Source organism: Boeremia exigua (assembly GCF_020726555.1).
Source record: "Boeremia exigua strain MPI-SDFR-AT-0100 chromosome Unknown C7974scaffold_4, whole genome shotgun sequence".
Taxonomy (NCBI): domain Eukaryota; kingdom Fungi; phylum Ascomycota; class Dothideomycetes; order Pleosporales; family Didymellaceae; genus Boeremia; species Boeremia exigua.
The window spans coordinates 1,967,077-1,983,758 of NW_025763521.1; the positions used below are offsets into that span (position 1 = coordinate 1,967,077).

Sequence of the window (16,682 nt, forward strand, 5' to 3'; positions counted from 1 at the left end):
GCTGTTTCATCGGCTACAGCTTCCGCAGGGAGCCAGACACGAGGAGCAATGCACAGTGCACCGAGTATTGCATATGCTGAAATCAGCAACTGCAACTCTGGATCGAACGAGCTGAGTTGCATACACAAAGGAGTACTTTGGGGCTGTTGAACCCCTTGTCCCCACTGCACTACGCGTAGGCTGTTCTAGCGGTGCTTCTAGTGTCAGCTCTGCAGCAGAGATGGGCAGGGCTTGGTGGACAGACGGGGTACACAGTCACCAACGAGTGGCTTGGAGGTGTCGATAACAATGATGGCGACTGCCTCCAACCACCTAGCGGTGCGCCGGTTTCGTCATACGAGGGACTGATCGAGATGAAGCGACGGGCAGACGGGCAGTCTCCACATGTTCCCCCAGCGCCTGGCGTCCACAGATGTGGAGAGAGCATCGGCAGCCGGAGCGGCGACAGCTGAGAACGGCCACGGTGGCTTTCGTCATGCCACGAGTGGATGGTGTATGGTGTTGAGAGACTAAGCTGCAAGGCTAGGCTATCGCGCAGCGCCCGAGCAGCGAGTGCAGCGAGTGCAGCGCGGCACCGCGGCGACGGATCCAAGGCACTCTGGAAACGTTATCAGCCGCCTGCGCGTCCTTGTTTGGACCAGCAGCGTCTGATTGCAGCAGCCCCTCACTTCCCCGCCTGCAACCCTGACTGCGCGCGAATGCTGCGATCTGTCGGGCTTGGGCTGCGACTTGTTCCGCAAGGCTCCTGGCGGCCACGCAGGCTGACGGTCCAGGCTCTGCGTTTTCGTTGGCATGCACAGCCGATCATCCGAGACGCAGCCGAACCGAGCTGACACGGCGGCGCAAGCAGGCCGGCAGCGCAGTCGCCGTCGCAGTCGCAGCGGGCCTGCGACGCAGCACCGCACCAAGCTGGCTGCTCGAGCGCTGGAGCGCTGGCGCTGGGCTGGAGCCGAGTGCTGGGAGTTGCGGGTCGTTGCTCGCACGCAGCTAGCAGTGGGCCGCGTGCCTATCACGGCGCGCTGCGTTCCATGGGGCGCAGAGGCCCACGCTCGACGAAAGCATGCATCGGCGGCGCCCTGAACTTTACCGTCGAGGCATTTTGCTTGGCCTAGCGCACTCACTAGGCCCCGTCTCGCCGCCAATTCGTCTCCCCAACGCCTCCAACGTGCAAACTCATTCTCCCTTCCATTGCACCCCCACGCGCGCCCGCAGCTCGTCTTGCACCTGCACGTTAACGGCGCCGACCCGCACGCTGCCCTGCCCTTGCATCGCCCCCCATATTTGCATGTCGACCACCACAACAGCCCCCGCGCCTGCTTGACCACCATAAGACCGCACACACGCATACGCATGTCGACACCGGCCAGCCGGAGGAACACCGCGGAGGGCGTCTTGGAACCGGACATCACCTCGTCACACTCGCTGTGACTGCTACTGAGGCATTGAGCCCGCGCACCCGCGCACCACCGCACCACGCCATGACCGAAGTCCTGCACACGCCGCGCGAGGGCTCGCCGTTCGGCGGCCCTGCCATGGCACGCACCACCTCGTCGAACAACCTGTACAGCGCCCTGGCCTCGCCGCGGCGGAACCACTTCTCGCTCAACGACCTGCGCGTGCAGGCCGAGCCGTCCGAGTCGTCTCGCGCCTCGTCCCTGCACTCCGAGTCCTCCAGCAGCCTGTCGCTGGACACCAGGCTCGACGAGTCGAGCAGCGAAGACGACGCCCTCGCCTTCCCCGACTACAGCAAGAGTCGGCGGAGCTACGGCACCGCCACCGACGCCTACGAGCACGACGACTCGCCGAGCATCAAGATCAGCGGCGAGCAATTACCGCCGTTCGAGCGCCCCACAGCCGTCGAAGATCCGTTTTCATCCGACACGCCCTTGACGACACCAGACCCAGTGCCCGTCTCCGAGGACGACACCGCCGTGCGAAAGGAGCCGTCGCATCACGTGGACTATCTGTCTTACGTGTGGAGAGAAGAGGACATCTGGTCCTCGTGGCGACACATCGTCGAGCACCGGAGCGTTTACGGCGAACGCTCCAGGCTCGAGAATGCCTCGTGGCGGACGTGGGCCAAGTCGCAATTCAAATTAAAGACGGTGTCGCCCGAAACACTTAATTGGTGAGTTCCAAGCTTTTTGTGATCGGCACCCCTGTCTTTCTCTAGCGTCGATCATCCCCATCCGTGCACAGCTGTCCAAGTTTCGCGTCGGAATCGAAAGCTAATTACCCCCTCAGGCTCAAAGACGTCGACGTAACATGGCTGTACGGGCCCATGCAGCCTGCATGCAACAGATTTGCCTCGCAGCAGAATTCGGAGCCCGTCAGCCGCTTGTCCAAGAGCAGTTCCTTCCTGGGCAATGTGAGGAAGCCAATCCTTAAGAAACGCAGCATGTCGGAGGCAATGCTGCAGAAGTCCCTGTCGTCGTCATCACTGGTGGCCGAGGCCGCAGAGATGGCTCAGCAACAGCGTGCTCCGGCCGCTGTGTCACTTGAGCGCCGGAAACCCCGACCAATCATCGGCCGCAAAACCTCCGATTTCCCCACCGCCTCGTCATTAATGTCAAGGACCACGAGTCGGGAACCCACAGATTATTTCACCTCAAGATCCACATCAGGCCTCCACACGCCGTATGATGGCGAGAAGAAGCACATTCGGTTCGACGACAATGTCGAGCAGTGCATCGCAATTGAGACAAAAGACGGAGACGAGGATGAAGATGACTTCAACCACAACCCCTGGGCATCGCAGAATGACGAAGATTCGTCGTCCGATGAGGGGGTCGTCATGATGAAGCGTTCTCGGAAGAACAGAAGGAAGCCGCTATCAAGAACCTCGTCAAAGACCAGCATAAGCAGCAGCAAGATTGGGAACAAGACGATTGAAAAGCTGCCGTCCACGACATTAAAGTATCGAACGGACTCTCCAGACGTTAGCGAGCAGCAACAGTCTCATTCATTGGGATTCTGGAGATCGAGCAGGTTGTCACCCTCGCCATCCCAAGAAACCCTTCGACCATCGCATCCGTCGTCAAACTTCCTTCTCCCCGATGATGAGGACGACGAAGAGGGTTTCAATCCGTCGGGGGCGTTTGCCGTTCAGCGTACAGCCACACCAACCACGTCGGACCTATACTCGCAACGAAACAAGCACCTCGGCATCGCCTCTGAATCAGGTGGTTTACGGAGGACAGCGTCGGGCATGATTGCACCCTTCGAAGACGCCGATGACGAGCCTCAACGTGGAGGCATACTAGGCAGCGTTGTAGATACAGTGAATACCGCAAGAGACATAGCACACGTGATTTGGAACGTGGGGTGGAAGAATTAAGAGACCGGGATGTAGATGAGGAATGGGAGGTCATCACTAGCGACAGGCGTTCTCGGCTTCCTTCTACTGTAGCATTCTTTAGGATACGGTTCTGTACGGGTACATGCATACGAGGTCTAGGTGGAATGGTCTGGCGGTGTACATTTTGAATTTTAGACAGCGCTCCAAGGCCCGTAGCTGAGGGGTTTGCATGCATTGGCACGGACTATGGATATAGTTTCGGCTCGCGCAATAATACAAGTTACAAGCACTCCTCCAATAGTTCACAATGCGGTGAGCGACACGTCACAACCGTGGTTTGACAATGTCACCAGGCTAAATGAATGGAACCGTGGTTAACTTTGGTCCAACAGGCGACAGCTGACAACCGATCTCCCAACAAGGTCATCACCATGCGCGATTACCCCGGGTTTGAAATGTGGAGACGCCACCCTAGGGTTTCCAAGGTTGCCTGATGTCACGTGCTCGATAGGCATTGGATGGTCCGGTCCTGGACGAAAGGCGTGCTGGTCACTCGGCAGCATGTGTGTAAGATGTGGCTGCACGTTTCTTCGGCTGCATTGCAGAGGCCGAGCAGTCCATGTACCGCACCATTATCGGAGCTGCGCGACCAGCCTCGCTTCCAGATATGTGTTGATCTTCACGATCATCGCGCGCATCGCTTACATACAAACGGCGTGCACACAAGATGAAGAACACCCCTCATAGTTTGGCCAGAAGCCTGTGAAGCAGTGTTAGAGCCAGATATTCGATAATGCAGTCTGTGGGCTCGGCCACGACTGCACACTGGACACTGCTCTCGGAGCAATTCCTGGGAACGAACAACTGTCTCGGTGCTACGGCTGCGGACAAAGAGCTCCTCATCCTAGCGAGCGCCTAGCGCCGACAGCTTGTGCTGCGGGGACTGCAAGGAGGCTGCAGTCGAAGTGAGCGCGGTTTGGAAGAAGGGTGGAGCTAGAAACACCATGTGAAGCTACGTCGTGTCTGAGAGCTCTTGTTTCACTTGAGCAGCTATAGAAGTGAAAGGCCAAGTGTTCGCTCTTCTCGAATAATCTATGAACCGTGGAGGCTTCAGATCCTCGGGAGTGCAGGGGTAGCGCGAAACAGCCAATGAGCTTCTAAGATCCAAGTTGACACGTTCACGTTCAGAGCTTCCACCCGCATTTATTTATCAACGCCGCGTCCCAGCTTGCGCCTCTTCCATTACTCACCTCTCAACCCTCTACCTAAGACCTCTGCCCTTTCCCGACAGCAGGCAATAATAATGCGCTTCTCAATTGGAGCTACCGCTGCGCTCGCCGCCGCCGTTGTGCGCGCCGAAGAGCCCGCCGCCGAGGCGCCTTCGTCGGCTTCCGTCGCGAAGCCTACCTTCACCGTATGTGGTTTCCGCGGCTCCCGGTGACTTTGCGTGCTAACAACTGTCACAGCCCACCACACTCAAGGCTCCCTTCCTCGAGCAGTTCACAGACGACTGGGAAACCCGATGGAAGGCCTCCCACGCAAAGAAGGACGTCAAGGCTGATGATGAGGAGTGGGCGTACGTCGGTACCTGGGCCGTTGAGGAGCCTACTGTTCTGAAGGGCGTTGAGGGCGACAAGGGTCTTGTTGTCAAGGACAAGGCTGCTCACCACGCCATCTCCGCGAAGTTCCCCAAGGCGATCGACAACAAGGACAACACCCTGGTTGTCCAGTACGAGGTCAAGCTCCAGAGTAAGTCCAACGAACCGTGCTCGCGCGCAAACAGTAACTAACCACCTGATAGACGGCCTCGAGTGCGGTGGTGCCTACTTGAAGCTCCTGAAGGAGGAGGCAGCTCTTCACGCCGAGGAGTTCTCCAACGCCTCTCCCTACGTGATCATGTTTGGTCCCGACAAGTGCGGTGCTACCAACAAGGTACGGCACTCCGCCTAATTGTACACTTCCCCGCTAACAACCACAGGTTCACTTCATCTTCAAGCACAAGAACCCCAAGACCGGCGAGTACGAGGAGAAGCACCTTACAAACCCCCCGATGGCTCGCATCGTCAAGACCTCCACCCTCTACACTCTGATCGTCAAGCCTGACCAGAGCTTCGAGATCAAGATCGACGGCGAGTCCACTCGCAACGGTACCCTCCTCGAGGACTTTACCCCCTCGGTCAACCCCGAGGCCGAGATCGACGACGAGGACGACAAGAAGCCAGAGGACTGGGTTGACGAGTCCCGCATCGCTGATCCCGAGGCCTCCAAGCCTGAGGACTGGGATGAGGACGCTCCTTTCGAGATCGTTGATGAGACCGCTGAGAAGCCCGAGGACTGGCTCGAGGATGAGCCCACCACCATCCCCGACCCCGAGGCCGTCAAGCCCGAGGACTGGGATGATGAGGAGGACGGTGACTGGGTCGCCCCGACTGTCCCCAACCCCAAGTGTGACGAGGTCTCTGGCTGCGGCAAGTGGGAATCCCCAATGATCAAGAACCCTGCCTACAAGGGCAAGTGGACCGCCCCCTACATTGACAACCCTGCCTACAAGGGCGTCTGGGCCCCTCGCAAGATCGCCAACCCCAACTACTTCGAGGACAAGTCACCCGCCAACTTCGAGCCCATCGGCGCCGTTGGTATCGAGCTTTGGTCCATGCAGAACGATATCCTCTTCGACAACCTCTACATTGGTCACTCCGTTGAGGATGCCAAGAAGCTCGAGGAGGAGACCTTCGTTCCCAAGAAGGCTGCTGAGAAGGCCGAGGAGGAGGCCACCGCCCCCAAGCCCAAGGAGTCGCCCAAGTCTCCCTCAGACCTCGTTTTCAAGGATGACCCCGCTCTTTACATCAAGGAGAAGCTCAACTTGTTCATTGAGATTGCCAAGAAGGACCCCGTTGAGGCTGTCAAGTTCGTGCCTGAGGTCGCTGGAGGTATCGCCGCTCTCGCCGTCACTTTCCTTGTTCTCCTCGTGTCTCTCTTCGCTGGCTCCAGTGCTGCTCCCTCCAAGGAGCAGATCAAGGCCCAGGCCGACAAGGCAAAGAAGACTGCTGTTGAGGCCAAGGACAAGGCTGCTCAGGCGGTTGCGACTGGCTCGGAGAAGGTTCAGGCTGAGGTCAACAAGCGCCAGACCCGCTCAACTGCCCAGTAGGTAGTAAAAGTGGCTGGAGCGTTTGGGTGGTGAGATAAGTGGACGAAGTCTTTATTTTACAGCGACAAGCCCCAGACAGAGTCGTCTAGGAGGCAATTGATTGGTATCGCGATAGCGATTGGGTTTCATTGTTCACACGTTATATATCGTCCGGGTAAAAAGGCGCAGAGTGTATCATAGCCCGCTGTTTTGGAATGAGGCAATGGAACGGCATTGAACATTTTACCCACATTTGTTTCCTATCGTGAGGTTATGGAGTCCGCCGATTGATGGAGTTGAATGCTCGGAATGAAGGCCGAATTGAGCTCTTGACTTTTAGCGTCTAAGGCGTTTACCTATCATCGGTCGCAGTTCTCCGCGTCGGCGCAAGGGTGCGGCTTGAGCTCAACCTCGGAACTGCGGGGATCGATCTCCACATCTATCGTCAGTCACGAAGGGCAGGTCGGAGCCGCTTCCTTCTAAAGCCGCGAACAGCCTATTGCATCGTGGTCACTCGCCTGCTCCGAGCCTTCTAAAAGTAGCCGGGCCCTTTTCTGGCGGTCAATTGAGCTTCTACCTATCCTCGCTGTCCTCCCTCTGTCGGTTTAGCGGTAATATGGCCTCCCGTCGAGCTATCGCGCGCATACCGGCGTTGGCCGCTCGCTCCTCTCTCCACCGCGCAGCCCCCCTTTGCACCAGAATGTCGTCTCCAGTGAGCGCCAACAAGGTCGCTGCCAGGCGGCTGCATGCTACAGCACAGCACTTGAAGCCTGTGGGTGTTGCTGCTGCGGAGAACTACCCGACCAGCCACGAGCAGATCAAGTCGCCTGAGGACACGCCGAACTTCCTGGACAACAAGTTCGTCGCCTCCAAAGCGACCAAATGGATTGACCTGCACGACCCTGCCACCAACAACCTGGTGACCAGAGTCCCCCAGAGCACCGATGAGGAGCTCAAGGCCGCGGTCGACAGCGCCGAGAAGGCGTTCCCGGCGTGGAAGGCGACCAGCTTGCTGCACAGGCAGCAGATCATGTTCAAGTACACACATCTTATTCGTGAGAACTGGGACAGACTGGCTGCCAGCATCACGCTCGAGCAGGGCAAGACCTTTGCTGATGCGCGTGGCGACGTTCTCCGTGGTCTGCAGGTCGCAGAGACATCCTGCGGCATCACCACTCAGATGACCGGCGAGGTTCTCGAGGTGGCCAAGGACATGGAGACTCGCAGCTACAGGGAGCCCTTGGGTGTTGTAGCTGCTATCTGCCCCTTCAGTAGGTATTTGCCTGGCTCGACAGGATTATTTTACTAACGTGCTGTCAGACTTCCCTGCCATGATTCCTCTCTGGACGATCCCCATCGCCGCCGTCACTGGCAACACTGTCGTTATCAAGCCCTCGGAGCGCGACCCCGGTGCGTGCATGATTCTCGCAGAGCTAGCCGAGAAGGCCGGCTTCCCTGCCGGTGTGATCAACATCATCCACGGCTCAGCTAAGACGGTTGACTTCATCCTCGACGAGCCCCGCATCAAGGCCATCAGCTTTGTCGGCAGCAACAAGGCTGGAGAGTACATCTACTCGCGCGCCTCTGCCAACGGCAAGCGCGTCCAGGCCAACCTGGGTGCTAAGAACCACGCCGCTGTCCTTCCCGACTGCAACAAGAACCACGCTCTGAACGCCATTGCCGGTGCTGCCTTCGGTGCTGCTGGACAGCGATGCATGGCCCTCAGCACTCTTGTCCTGGTCGGCGAGACCAAGGACTGGGTGCCCGAGATCGCTGAGCGTGCAAAGGCGCTCAAGATGGACGGTGGCTTCGAGCCGGATACCGACCTTGGCCCTGTCATCAGCCCCGAGTCCAAGAAGCGCATCGAAGACTTGATCGCCAGCGCTGAGGAGGAGGGCGCCACCATCCTGCTCGACGGCCGTGGCCAGAAGCCTGCGTCTGGCAAGTACGCCAACGGCAACTGGGTCGGTGCTACGATCATTGCCAACGTCAAGCCCCACATGAAGTGCTACACCGAGGAGATCTTTGGCCCGGTGCTGGTCTGCTTGAACGTCGATACTATCGACGAGGCCATCGACATGATCAACAAGAACGAGTACGGCAACGGCACAGCCATCTTCACGCGCTCCGGCGCTACCGCTGGCAAGTTCCAGCGCGAGATCGAGGCCGGCCAGGTTGGTATCAACGTGCCGATCCCCGTGCCTGTAAGTGTGCCCGTGATTCAACGTAGAAAACGACGACTAACAAAGCGCAGTTGCCCATGTTCTCCTTCACCGGCAACAAGAAGTCGATTGCTGGCGGCGGCGCCAACACGTTCTACGGCAAGCCCGGTCTGCAGTTCTACACGCAGCAGAAGACGGTGACAAGTCTGTGGAGGAGCGAGGACGCGATCGCGACCAAGGCGGACGTTGCCATGCCGACACACTCGTAGATGGCATGAGGCACTGGAGGTGGACGGCCAATTTGCATACTTGTATATACCACACGTGGCGTTTTGACTTGGCATTCAAAAGCATCCAGTTAGCTCACCGAACGTTATTTGAGATCATTCCAGGTCACTTGCGATGACTCCACGTCGATGAGATGAATGGCGTGGCAGAATCAGACATGACGAAACGGCGACTCTGGCTGCCTCGTGAAATTGTGAAGTACCTCGCTCGTGCAGCGCGAGACAGGCGCCTTCTGTAACCAGCGGGCCCAGCGCGCTGAAACTCCATGGCACTCCTCATCATGTAGCAGCATGCACGAGCGCCGCACAACACAGCACAACAGTGTGTATACTTGGGTATGTGGCAAGGATGCGATAACAAAAACATGCACTCAAGCCAAGCCACCCACTCTTCTGCTACAAGGCGGCTATGCCGATCCACCGCGACTGGGGATTGCGGTGGGCGGGTATGGGATTCTCAGCGGGGGACTGTGATTGGCACGGGGAGGGGCGGTTGTGGGGCGGCCTGCTTTGGGTGGGGTGCGTCTGCGTTTCAAGCCACGACAGGTTGCTGCTTCGTACCCACGACGGTGCCAAGGGCTGGTCGGCTGCAGTGCGTGGACATGTACATAGATATTCGAGGGTGGTGCCGTCACGGCCAATGGGCTGGGGCAGGATATGGGGGCTGTCGAGACTCTGTTGGCGTGCTGGCAGTGGGCAGACGGGCAGCGTGCAGGCTGGCGGGCAAATTTGGCCGCGGCGTTGCTATGGAACCGTTTGTGGCGGTGGCTGGCGATGTGCTGGCGGGCTGGAGGGCGGGCTGCTGGTTGCGACGCGGATGCAAGCGGATCAGCAGCGCGGTGGCGGAATGGCATCTGGGCAGGCGACAGCGACGACACGCACGCAGCAGCGAGACTGCACAGCGCAGGCCGGGGGCATTGGCAGCGCTCCACCGCGCGGGCGATGGCAGCGTCACTGAACGTCAGCGTCACGGCGCGAGCGTCAGCGTGTGTCGCTGTGTGGACGCGAGGGCGGTGCTCCGGCGCGTTTCAGCAGCTTGCAGCGATCGGGCCTAGCAACTGGCCCAGCGCCGCCGTCCCGTCGCACCGCGCGATTACGCAGCGCGGCCGGGCTCAACACTCGCATTGCGCGGCCTCTGGACGCTGATAATACCGCCGCCGCGCTCGCCCTCGCCGCCGCTGCTCTCGCTCCTCCATCCCCACCCATCACTCGCAGCCGCCCGCGCTGGAATCCGTCGCACACCCCAGCGCCTACCATCACTCTCCATTGCCGCGGAGCCCGCACAGCCCACATCGCACCACGCACCACGCACCACGCACCACGCACCCCAAGCGCTCCACCGGCTCGCTCACCAGCTCCGCCCGACCCACCGCCTGCGCTGCCCGCCGCGTTTCGAGAAAACCGGGACATGTCGGCCGCGATGGATGAGCACGCCAGGCCCGAGCAAGGGCGCGCGCGCGCAAAGTCCAACACGTTCAGCTTCCGCAGCCACACGTCCGACGACGCCCCCAAGAGCACCAAGTCCAAGCACGCCCGCAAGGAGAGCGACAGCGAGCGCCGCAAGACCCACTACGACCCGACCACCAAGGCGAACCCCAACGCCGCCATGAACGAGGCCCAGCCCAGTATGTGATGATGTGCCTGACGCCGTGACCGCCGCTGACCGCGCCAGTCGCCGCCGCGCTCGAGAAGCCCACGCTGCAGTCGCTGCGCTCGTTCCAGCATAGTGATGTCGACGGCAATCCGATCGGTGAGTGGCGCCCGCCCGCCCGTCTACCCTGCTCGCCCACCTGCTAACCCGCCCGTCCAGCCGAGCCCGACCTCTCCAACCCCACGCGCTCGCGCTGGGAGCGCCCGCTCGACACGATCCGCTCGTTCGAGGCCGCCATTGACGGCGAATACCGCCGCCGCGCCTCGCACATGCGCTCCGACCAGACCGACATCATGTCCAGCTACGGCGGGCCCTCGCGCCGCTCCTCGTACTACGGCGGCGGCGGCCCCGACGCCCGCCACTCGTCTGCCAGCTACTACGCGAACCCGCACGCCCGCCCGCCCCGCGACTCCTACGACGCGAGCTACAGCCAGGGCGGCCCCGTCGGCGGGCCTCCCCGCGTCCGCTACGGGAACCGCATGCAGTCCGACCCGGGCTGGGGCAACGGCGCCCGCCCGCAAAACCAGAGCGTCTACGCCCAGCAGCCGCCCAACGCGTACCAGCAGAGCCGCGACACCGTCCACACCAACGGCTCCGGCGGCTCGGCCAGCGACGCCTACGCGACGGACCCCCACAGCGACAATTCGTCGTTCGAGCGCTCCATGCCCGTGCGTCCGCCCCCGGCCGACGACGTGTATGTGCAGCAGGCCGGGTACTTTCCCCAGCAGCAGCAGCAGCCGCAGCAGCCGCAGCAGTACAACGCGGCCCCGCCGCCGCCGCCGCAAAGCGCCAAGCCCCAGCCCAAAGCCGCGCCGATCAAACTCGGCGGCGGCGGCGAGGCAGCGGGCGGCGGCCGCCCGGGCGTGTTGCGCAAGGAGAGCCAGGGCGACGACAAGAGGCGGAGCTGGTTCAAGAGGCGGTTCAGCAAGGACTAAACTCTCTCTGTCTAGCAACTTTCGAGAGAGAGGTGCAGGCGGCGGGCGGCGGGCGGCCACACATGAGCACGATTCTTACGACCTTTTACCACATTCTTGCATTCGGGGCTGGCGTTTCTTCACCCGCGCCTGTCATGGTATTCCTAGCACCCCCCGCGTGACGCACGGCGGGGTGCGCACGCGGTCGGTGTATGATGGCGTTCGGGTGCTTGTTTGGTGCACGCAGCAACGGAGACGATGGGGCGGCCTGTGTAGTGTGTGCTTGCTCCGGCATTGGAGTGCGTTGGAGTGCGTGAGCTTGGATTGATCTGCAAAAGCCGTGTGTAGTAATTTGTAATACAGCGTGGTGTTATTCTTTTGGATACTTGATCTCTATCTACTCTTGTGTGATGGTTGCGTGTGCACATGACTATTCTGCCGTGCACAGTTGTGTCAAACAGGTGCCCCAGCCCTCCGCTTGTCTCAAGGGCAAGTGATACTCGTAATGACGTACTCGTAATGACTATGTTTTTCAATCTTCTACAGTATGCGTTTTCTTTACAGCGCCTTCTTCTCTGCACCGGCTTCCTCGGCCAGTTCCCGCTGGTCGTCCATGAACGCCATCACCACGTACCCGATCAGCACCACGTTGGCCATTAGCGCTGCCAGGCCGCCTGCATAGGTTGCGTTGCCTGAGTGTGGTCAGTCCACCATGGGAGTGAGTAGAGAAAGAAAATATAAACATACCATTAAACACATACGCGTTCGTGAAGAAATACGTCCCGATCGGCAGCGTCACCATGGCAAAGGTAAACGCCATCAGCTTGAAGATGACGCCGCTGGAGAAGTCAGGCGCGCTGAATAGGATATGAGTATGAGGACGAATTGGAATATGACATGGGTTGGGTGGTGTTGCTCGTCGACCATCATGCAACACCGACCATGTCGACTATGCAGGCAGACACAACGGCACTGGGAGACTCACGAGGGCACGGCTGGCGCTGTGTTGGACGGGCCTGGCGGGCCCCGGCCATCGTCTGCGCTGATCGACGAGCTGTTGACGGGTCTTCTTGTCGTCATGATGGGCGTGTGGTGGTTTGGATGCGAGTCCACTCCAATGCGATTTCACGTGGAGCCGTAGACGTACGTGTCGCACGGGCCCATCTTGACGCAACGGCAGCTTTCAGCGCTAGCCGTGCGACGCTCGACGCTAGCATCGAGCGCTAGTACCGAACGGCATCACTTAACGCGCTCTGCCGAAAAGCGCGTCTGGGGTCGGGCACGAGAACTCGGTTGACTTTTTGGTTCCTAAGGCTCGCTGTGTCGTTTTCCATACTGTTGGACTGTGGTTGCTGCATGGCTTATACGTCTGCCGCTTTGTCCGCCCTTTCACGACCCTGTTGTTAATCGCCGTCTCTTTATTCCTGCGCCTGTCGTTGCGGCGGCGAACCTCGTCAACTTCACCTCTCGATCTCACCCTCTCGACTTCACAACCCGCCTCGACGCGACCATGTACCCCGAGGATCCCATAATGTCGTCGTCGCCTCCGCCCGCCGCGAATCGTACGCGCTCAAGCAGCCCAGACAAACAGACCTACGTCACCCAGCCTACCCAGCCCTTGCCCGCGCGCTCGCCGTACTTCGCCTCCGACGTGACGCAGCCCACGCAGCTGCTCACCCCGAAAGCGCACCGCACGCTGCCCATCGAGCTCGGCACGTCCCCCGCACTGCAGGTCCCCCGCTCCTCGCCCGGGCTCGAGCGCTTCTCGTCGCCCGCCCACGAGCAGTCGCAGCCGCAGTACGCCCCGCGCCCGCACGGCTTCAACCCCATGGCGCCGCCGGGCACGGGCTTCTACCCGCCCCAGGCCGTCCGCAAGCCTGTGTTCGACCTCACCTCGGACGACGCGCCCGTCGAGCGCGACCCGGACGAGGACGAGACGTCGTTCCGCTCCAACATCCCGCTCAGCAAGGTCGAGATGGGAACCCGTGCGCTGCGCGTCGAGGAGACCCCGCCCAAGCCGGCCAGCTGGGATCTCTCGGGCTATGCGTACACGGTCGTACAGCAGGCGTCGCGGAAGCGCGGCGGTGAGTTCAGTCAGAGTCCGCCGTCGAAGAAGGCCAAGCCGTTGCCGCGTCAGGGCGGGCCGAGTCGCGCGATGCCTGTGGCTGAAGAGAGGGAAATGGCATTGAGTGACATCCACGACTTTGATCTGAGGCGGAAGACTACGAGGCTGCAGGTCATTTTCGGGAGCAAGCCAATCAGTGTGCTTTACGAAGCACTTGTCCGTAAGAAGGGCCACTTTGAAGACGCTTCTTCGTATCTCTTGGAGCAAGATTCGGACGATGAGCTGCTCAAGTCGCCGCAGATTGGCGTCGCTCAGCGTAGCGCCAGCACCGCAGAGCCCAAGAAGACGGCGCAGCGGAAGCTGAATGCGCCCGTCAAGTCGCTGATGGACAAGTACTCGAAGCAGGCACCCACGTACAACACGCCGAGCGCAACGGCGAGCCCTACAACTACAGACGCTGAGCAGCCGAAGAAGCGCAGGCTTATACGTGGGCGGCGCAATTTTCAGCCCGAGAGTGACGACGAGCCTATGACACCACCGCGGCCACAGACCAAGGTCTCAAAACCCCCAGCGCAGGCGCCAATCGTGGTGTCTGATGACGAGGATGAGGGGATCATTGCCATCTCTGACAACGACTCGGACGCCGGTGTGGCATCGGAGAAGGAGCACACGTTCAGCGAGGACAAGCTGCTGGATTTCTTCAACGAGTGCTCGGTGGAGGCCATGATCGATTTGTCTAATCACAAAGAGGAGGATATTGCCGAGCTGCTGAAACAGCGGCCTTTCAAGTCCCTCGACGCAGTCCGGAAGGTCCACGTCGACGCGAAGGCGAAAGAAGAGCAGGAGAAGGGCAAGAAAAAGGCACGCAAACCCAGGATCACGTCTGGTGCCCGGCTCGTTGAGTCTGCCGAGGAGATGTGGGACGCCTACTCGACCATCGACTCGGTCGTCAAGCAGTGCGAGGGTCTTGGAAAGCCGATGGTGGCCGGCATGGCTCGCTGGGGGATTAACATCTTCGGCGCCTCGACGGATGGCGAAGTTGATGCGGTTGCGCTGGACGACAGCAGTGACACCAGCTCGACCCGCGACTCGGGGTATCACACACCGAAGAGTGGTCACGGCAGCGACAATGAGACCGATCTCCGCAAAACGAGCAGCAAGCTTAAGCTCCTGAAGCAGCCGGCCATCATGAACAAGGATGTTGAGCTGAAGGACTACCAGGTTGTTGGCTTGAATTGGCTCAATCTGCTCTGGCAGAATGGCATCTCCGGAATTCTAGCCGATGACATGGGCTTGGGCAAGACGTGTCAAGTCATCGCATTTCTATCGCACCTCAAAGAGCAGGGAGAAGGGCGGCCGACGCTTATCGTTGTTCCTGGATCGACCCTTGAGAACTGGTGTCGTGAGTTCGAGCGCTTCTCGAGCAAAGTCAACTTCACACCGTACTACGGATCGCAAGCCGAGCGATTCGAATCGCAAGACACCATCCGCGATAACATCGAGACGGGCAACTGCGACGTCATAATCACGACCTACGACCTGGCATACAGGAAGGAGGACAACGCGTTCTTGCGCAGGTGCAAGCCCCAGATCTGCATCTTCGACGAGGGCCACGTTTTGAAGAATGCAAATACGGCGCGATACAAGAGCTTGATGCGCATCACGCCCAAGTGCAGGATCCTCCTGACGGGCACGCCGCTGCAGAACAGTCTGCAGGAGCTCATGTCTATTCTGGGCTTCCTCATGCCAGATGTCTTCTATGACAAGCAGGACGACAGCGTGCAGGAGATGCTGCAGATCTTGTTCAAGCACAAGGCGAAGGTCACCGAGAGTACCTCCCACAGCACGCTGCTCTCGGCACAGCGCGTACAGCGCGCTCGGACTATGCTGACGCCCTTTATCCTCCGCCGCAAGAAGGCGCAGGTGCTGAAGCATCTTCCAAAGAAAACGTGCCGTGTCGAGTACTGTGAGCTCACCGACACACAGAAGACGCTGTATAACGAACAGTTGCAGAAGCAGCGCAAGATCCTTCTTGATCGCGCTGCCGGCCTCCTCGTTAAAGATCACGCCAACGTCATGATGAAGCTGAGGCAAGCTGCCATCCACCCCCTGCTCTTCCGCCACCGCTACACTGACGACAAGATCCGGAAGATGTCCAAGGCCTGTCTGCGCGAGGAGACGTTCGCCGAGAGCAACCCCGACATCATCTACGAAGAACTACAGCTGTACCAGGACTATCAATGCCACCACCTCGCCCTCAAATACCCGCGCGCGCTCAAGAAATTCGAGCTGAAAGACCGCGAATGGATGGACAGCGGCAAAGTCCAAACCCTCCTCAAACTCATCAAACAATACCAAGCCAACGGCGACCGCGCCCTGGTCTTCTCGCAGTTCACCAGCGTCATGGACATCCTCGGCTGGGTCTTCGACGACGCCGACATCCCCTTCATGCGCATGGACGGCAGCACGCCCATCGCCGAGCGCCAGGGCCTGCTCGACGTGTTCCACGGCGACGCCGGCATCCCCGTGTTCATGCTCAGCACCAAGTCGGGCGGCGCGGGCATCAACCTCGCGTGCGCCAACAAGGTCGTCGTCTTCGACGGCTCGTTCAACCCGCAGGACGACGTGCAGGCCGAGAACCGCGCGCACCGCGTCGGCCAGACGCGCGAGGTCGAGGTCGTGCGCCTCGTCACCGCGGGCACCGTCGAGGAGCAGATCTACGCGCTCGGCGTGAGCAAGCTCGAACTCGACAAGATGGTGCAGGGCGAGGAGGCCGAGGACGCGCCGCCCAAGGGCCGCAAGAAGGGCGCCGTTGCGACGGGGAGTGGCACCGCGACGCCCGCGCTTACCAAGGCCGATCAGGCGGGCATCAGCGCCGTCGAGGCTATGCTGCTGCAGCAGATGGTCGACCAGGGCGAGAAGGTTGATGTCAAGGACGCGTTCCGGATGGGGCTGGAGAGCGCGGGGCTGGACGTGGGCGCCTAGGTGACGGCACAGCGACGCTGATTTTCTGTTGGTGTTCTTTGGCCGTTGGTGCGACTTGGCCGTTGGTGCGACTTGGCCGTTGGTGCGACTTGGCCGTTGGTGTTGCGTGGGCGTAGGCGTAGGCGTAGGTGTGGGCATAGGTGTGGGCATAGGTGTCCCTGGATTGATGTGGTTTCTGGATTAAACAAGGCGG

At 60.1% G+C, this 16,682-nt stretch overlaps 6 protein-coding genes across 6 annotated transcripts; 5 read left to right on the forward strand and 1 right to left on the reverse strand.

The window, feature by feature from the left end:
• Nucleotides 1-1,295: 1,295 nt before the first annotated feature.
• Nucleotides 1,296-3,441, forward strand: C7974DRAFT_154818 (uncharacterized protein). The gene is made up of 2 exons (XM_046135841.1): nucleotides 1,296-2,128; nucleotides 2,245-3,441. Exons 1-2 carry the CDS (start codon nucleotides 1,479-1,481, stop codon nucleotides 3,335-3,337), a joined length of 1,743 nt encoding a protein of 580 aa, XP_045999349.1. The 5' UTR covers nucleotides 1,296-1,478; the 3' UTR covers nucleotides 3,338-3,441.
• Nucleotides 3,442-4,314: 873 nt separating this feature from the next.
• Nucleotides 4,315-6,671, forward strand: C7974DRAFT_390931 (Calreticulin family-domain-containing protein). The gene is made up of 4 exons (XM_046141519.1): nucleotides 4,315-4,712; nucleotides 4,765-5,047; nucleotides 5,100-5,230; nucleotides 5,277-6,671. The coding sequence occupies exons 1-4, from the start codon at nucleotides 4,602-4,604 to the stop codon at nucleotides 6,444-6,446; spliced, it is 1,695 nt and encodes a 564-aa protein (XP_045999350.1). The 5' UTR covers nucleotides 4,315-4,601; the 3' UTR covers nucleotides 6,447-6,671.
• Nucleotides 6,672-7,125: 454 nt separating this feature from the next.
• C7974DRAFT_411575 (Aldehyde/histidinol dehydrogenase) lies at nucleotides 7,126-8,856 on the forward strand (the record flags this gene model as incomplete). The annotated part of the gene is made up of 3 exons (XM_046143578.1): nucleotides 7,126-7,696; nucleotides 7,746-8,629; nucleotides 8,680-8,856. 3 exons carry the CDS (start codon nucleotides 7,126-7,128, stop codon nucleotides 8,854-8,856), a joined length of 1,632 nt encoding a protein of 543 aa, XP_045999351.1.
• Nucleotides 8,857-10,167: 1,311 nt separating this feature from the next.
• Nucleotides 10,168-11,808, forward strand: C7974DRAFT_390933 (uncharacterized protein). Its single transcript, XM_046141520.1, has 3 exons — nucleotides 10,168-10,499; nucleotides 10,547-10,624; nucleotides 10,685-11,808. Exons 1-3 carry the CDS (start codon nucleotides 10,283-10,285, stop codon nucleotides 11,458-11,460), a joined length of 1,071 nt encoding a protein of 356 aa, XP_045999352.1. The 5' UTR covers nucleotides 10,168-10,282; the 3' UTR covers nucleotides 11,461-11,808.
• On the reverse strand, nucleotides 11,809-12,575 carry C7974DRAFT_390936 (vacuolar ATPase assembly integral membrane protein VMA21). Its single transcript, XM_046141521.1, has 3 exons — nucleotides 12,425-12,575; nucleotides 12,187-12,278; nucleotides 11,809-12,131 (listed from the first exon to the last, which is right to left on the reverse strand). The coding sequence occupies exons 1-3, from the start codon at nucleotides 12,517-12,519 to the stop codon at nucleotides 11,998-12,000; spliced, it is 321 nt and encodes a 106-aa protein (XP_045999353.1). The 5' UTR covers nucleotides 12,520-12,575; the 3' UTR covers nucleotides 11,809-11,997.
• A 28-nt stretch (nucleotides 12,576-12,603) lies between these two features.
• C7974DRAFT_390937 (SNF2 family N-terminal domain-containing protein) lies at nucleotides 12,604-16,591 on the forward strand. The gene has a single exon (XM_046141522.1). The coding sequence runs from the start codon at nucleotides 12,950-12,952 to the stop codon at nucleotides 16,487-16,489; it is 3,540 nt and encodes a 1,179-aa protein (XP_045999354.1). The 5' UTR covers nucleotides 12,604-12,949; the 3' UTR covers nucleotides 16,490-16,591.
• The last annotated feature ends 91 nt before the right edge of the window (nucleotides 16,592-16,682 follow it).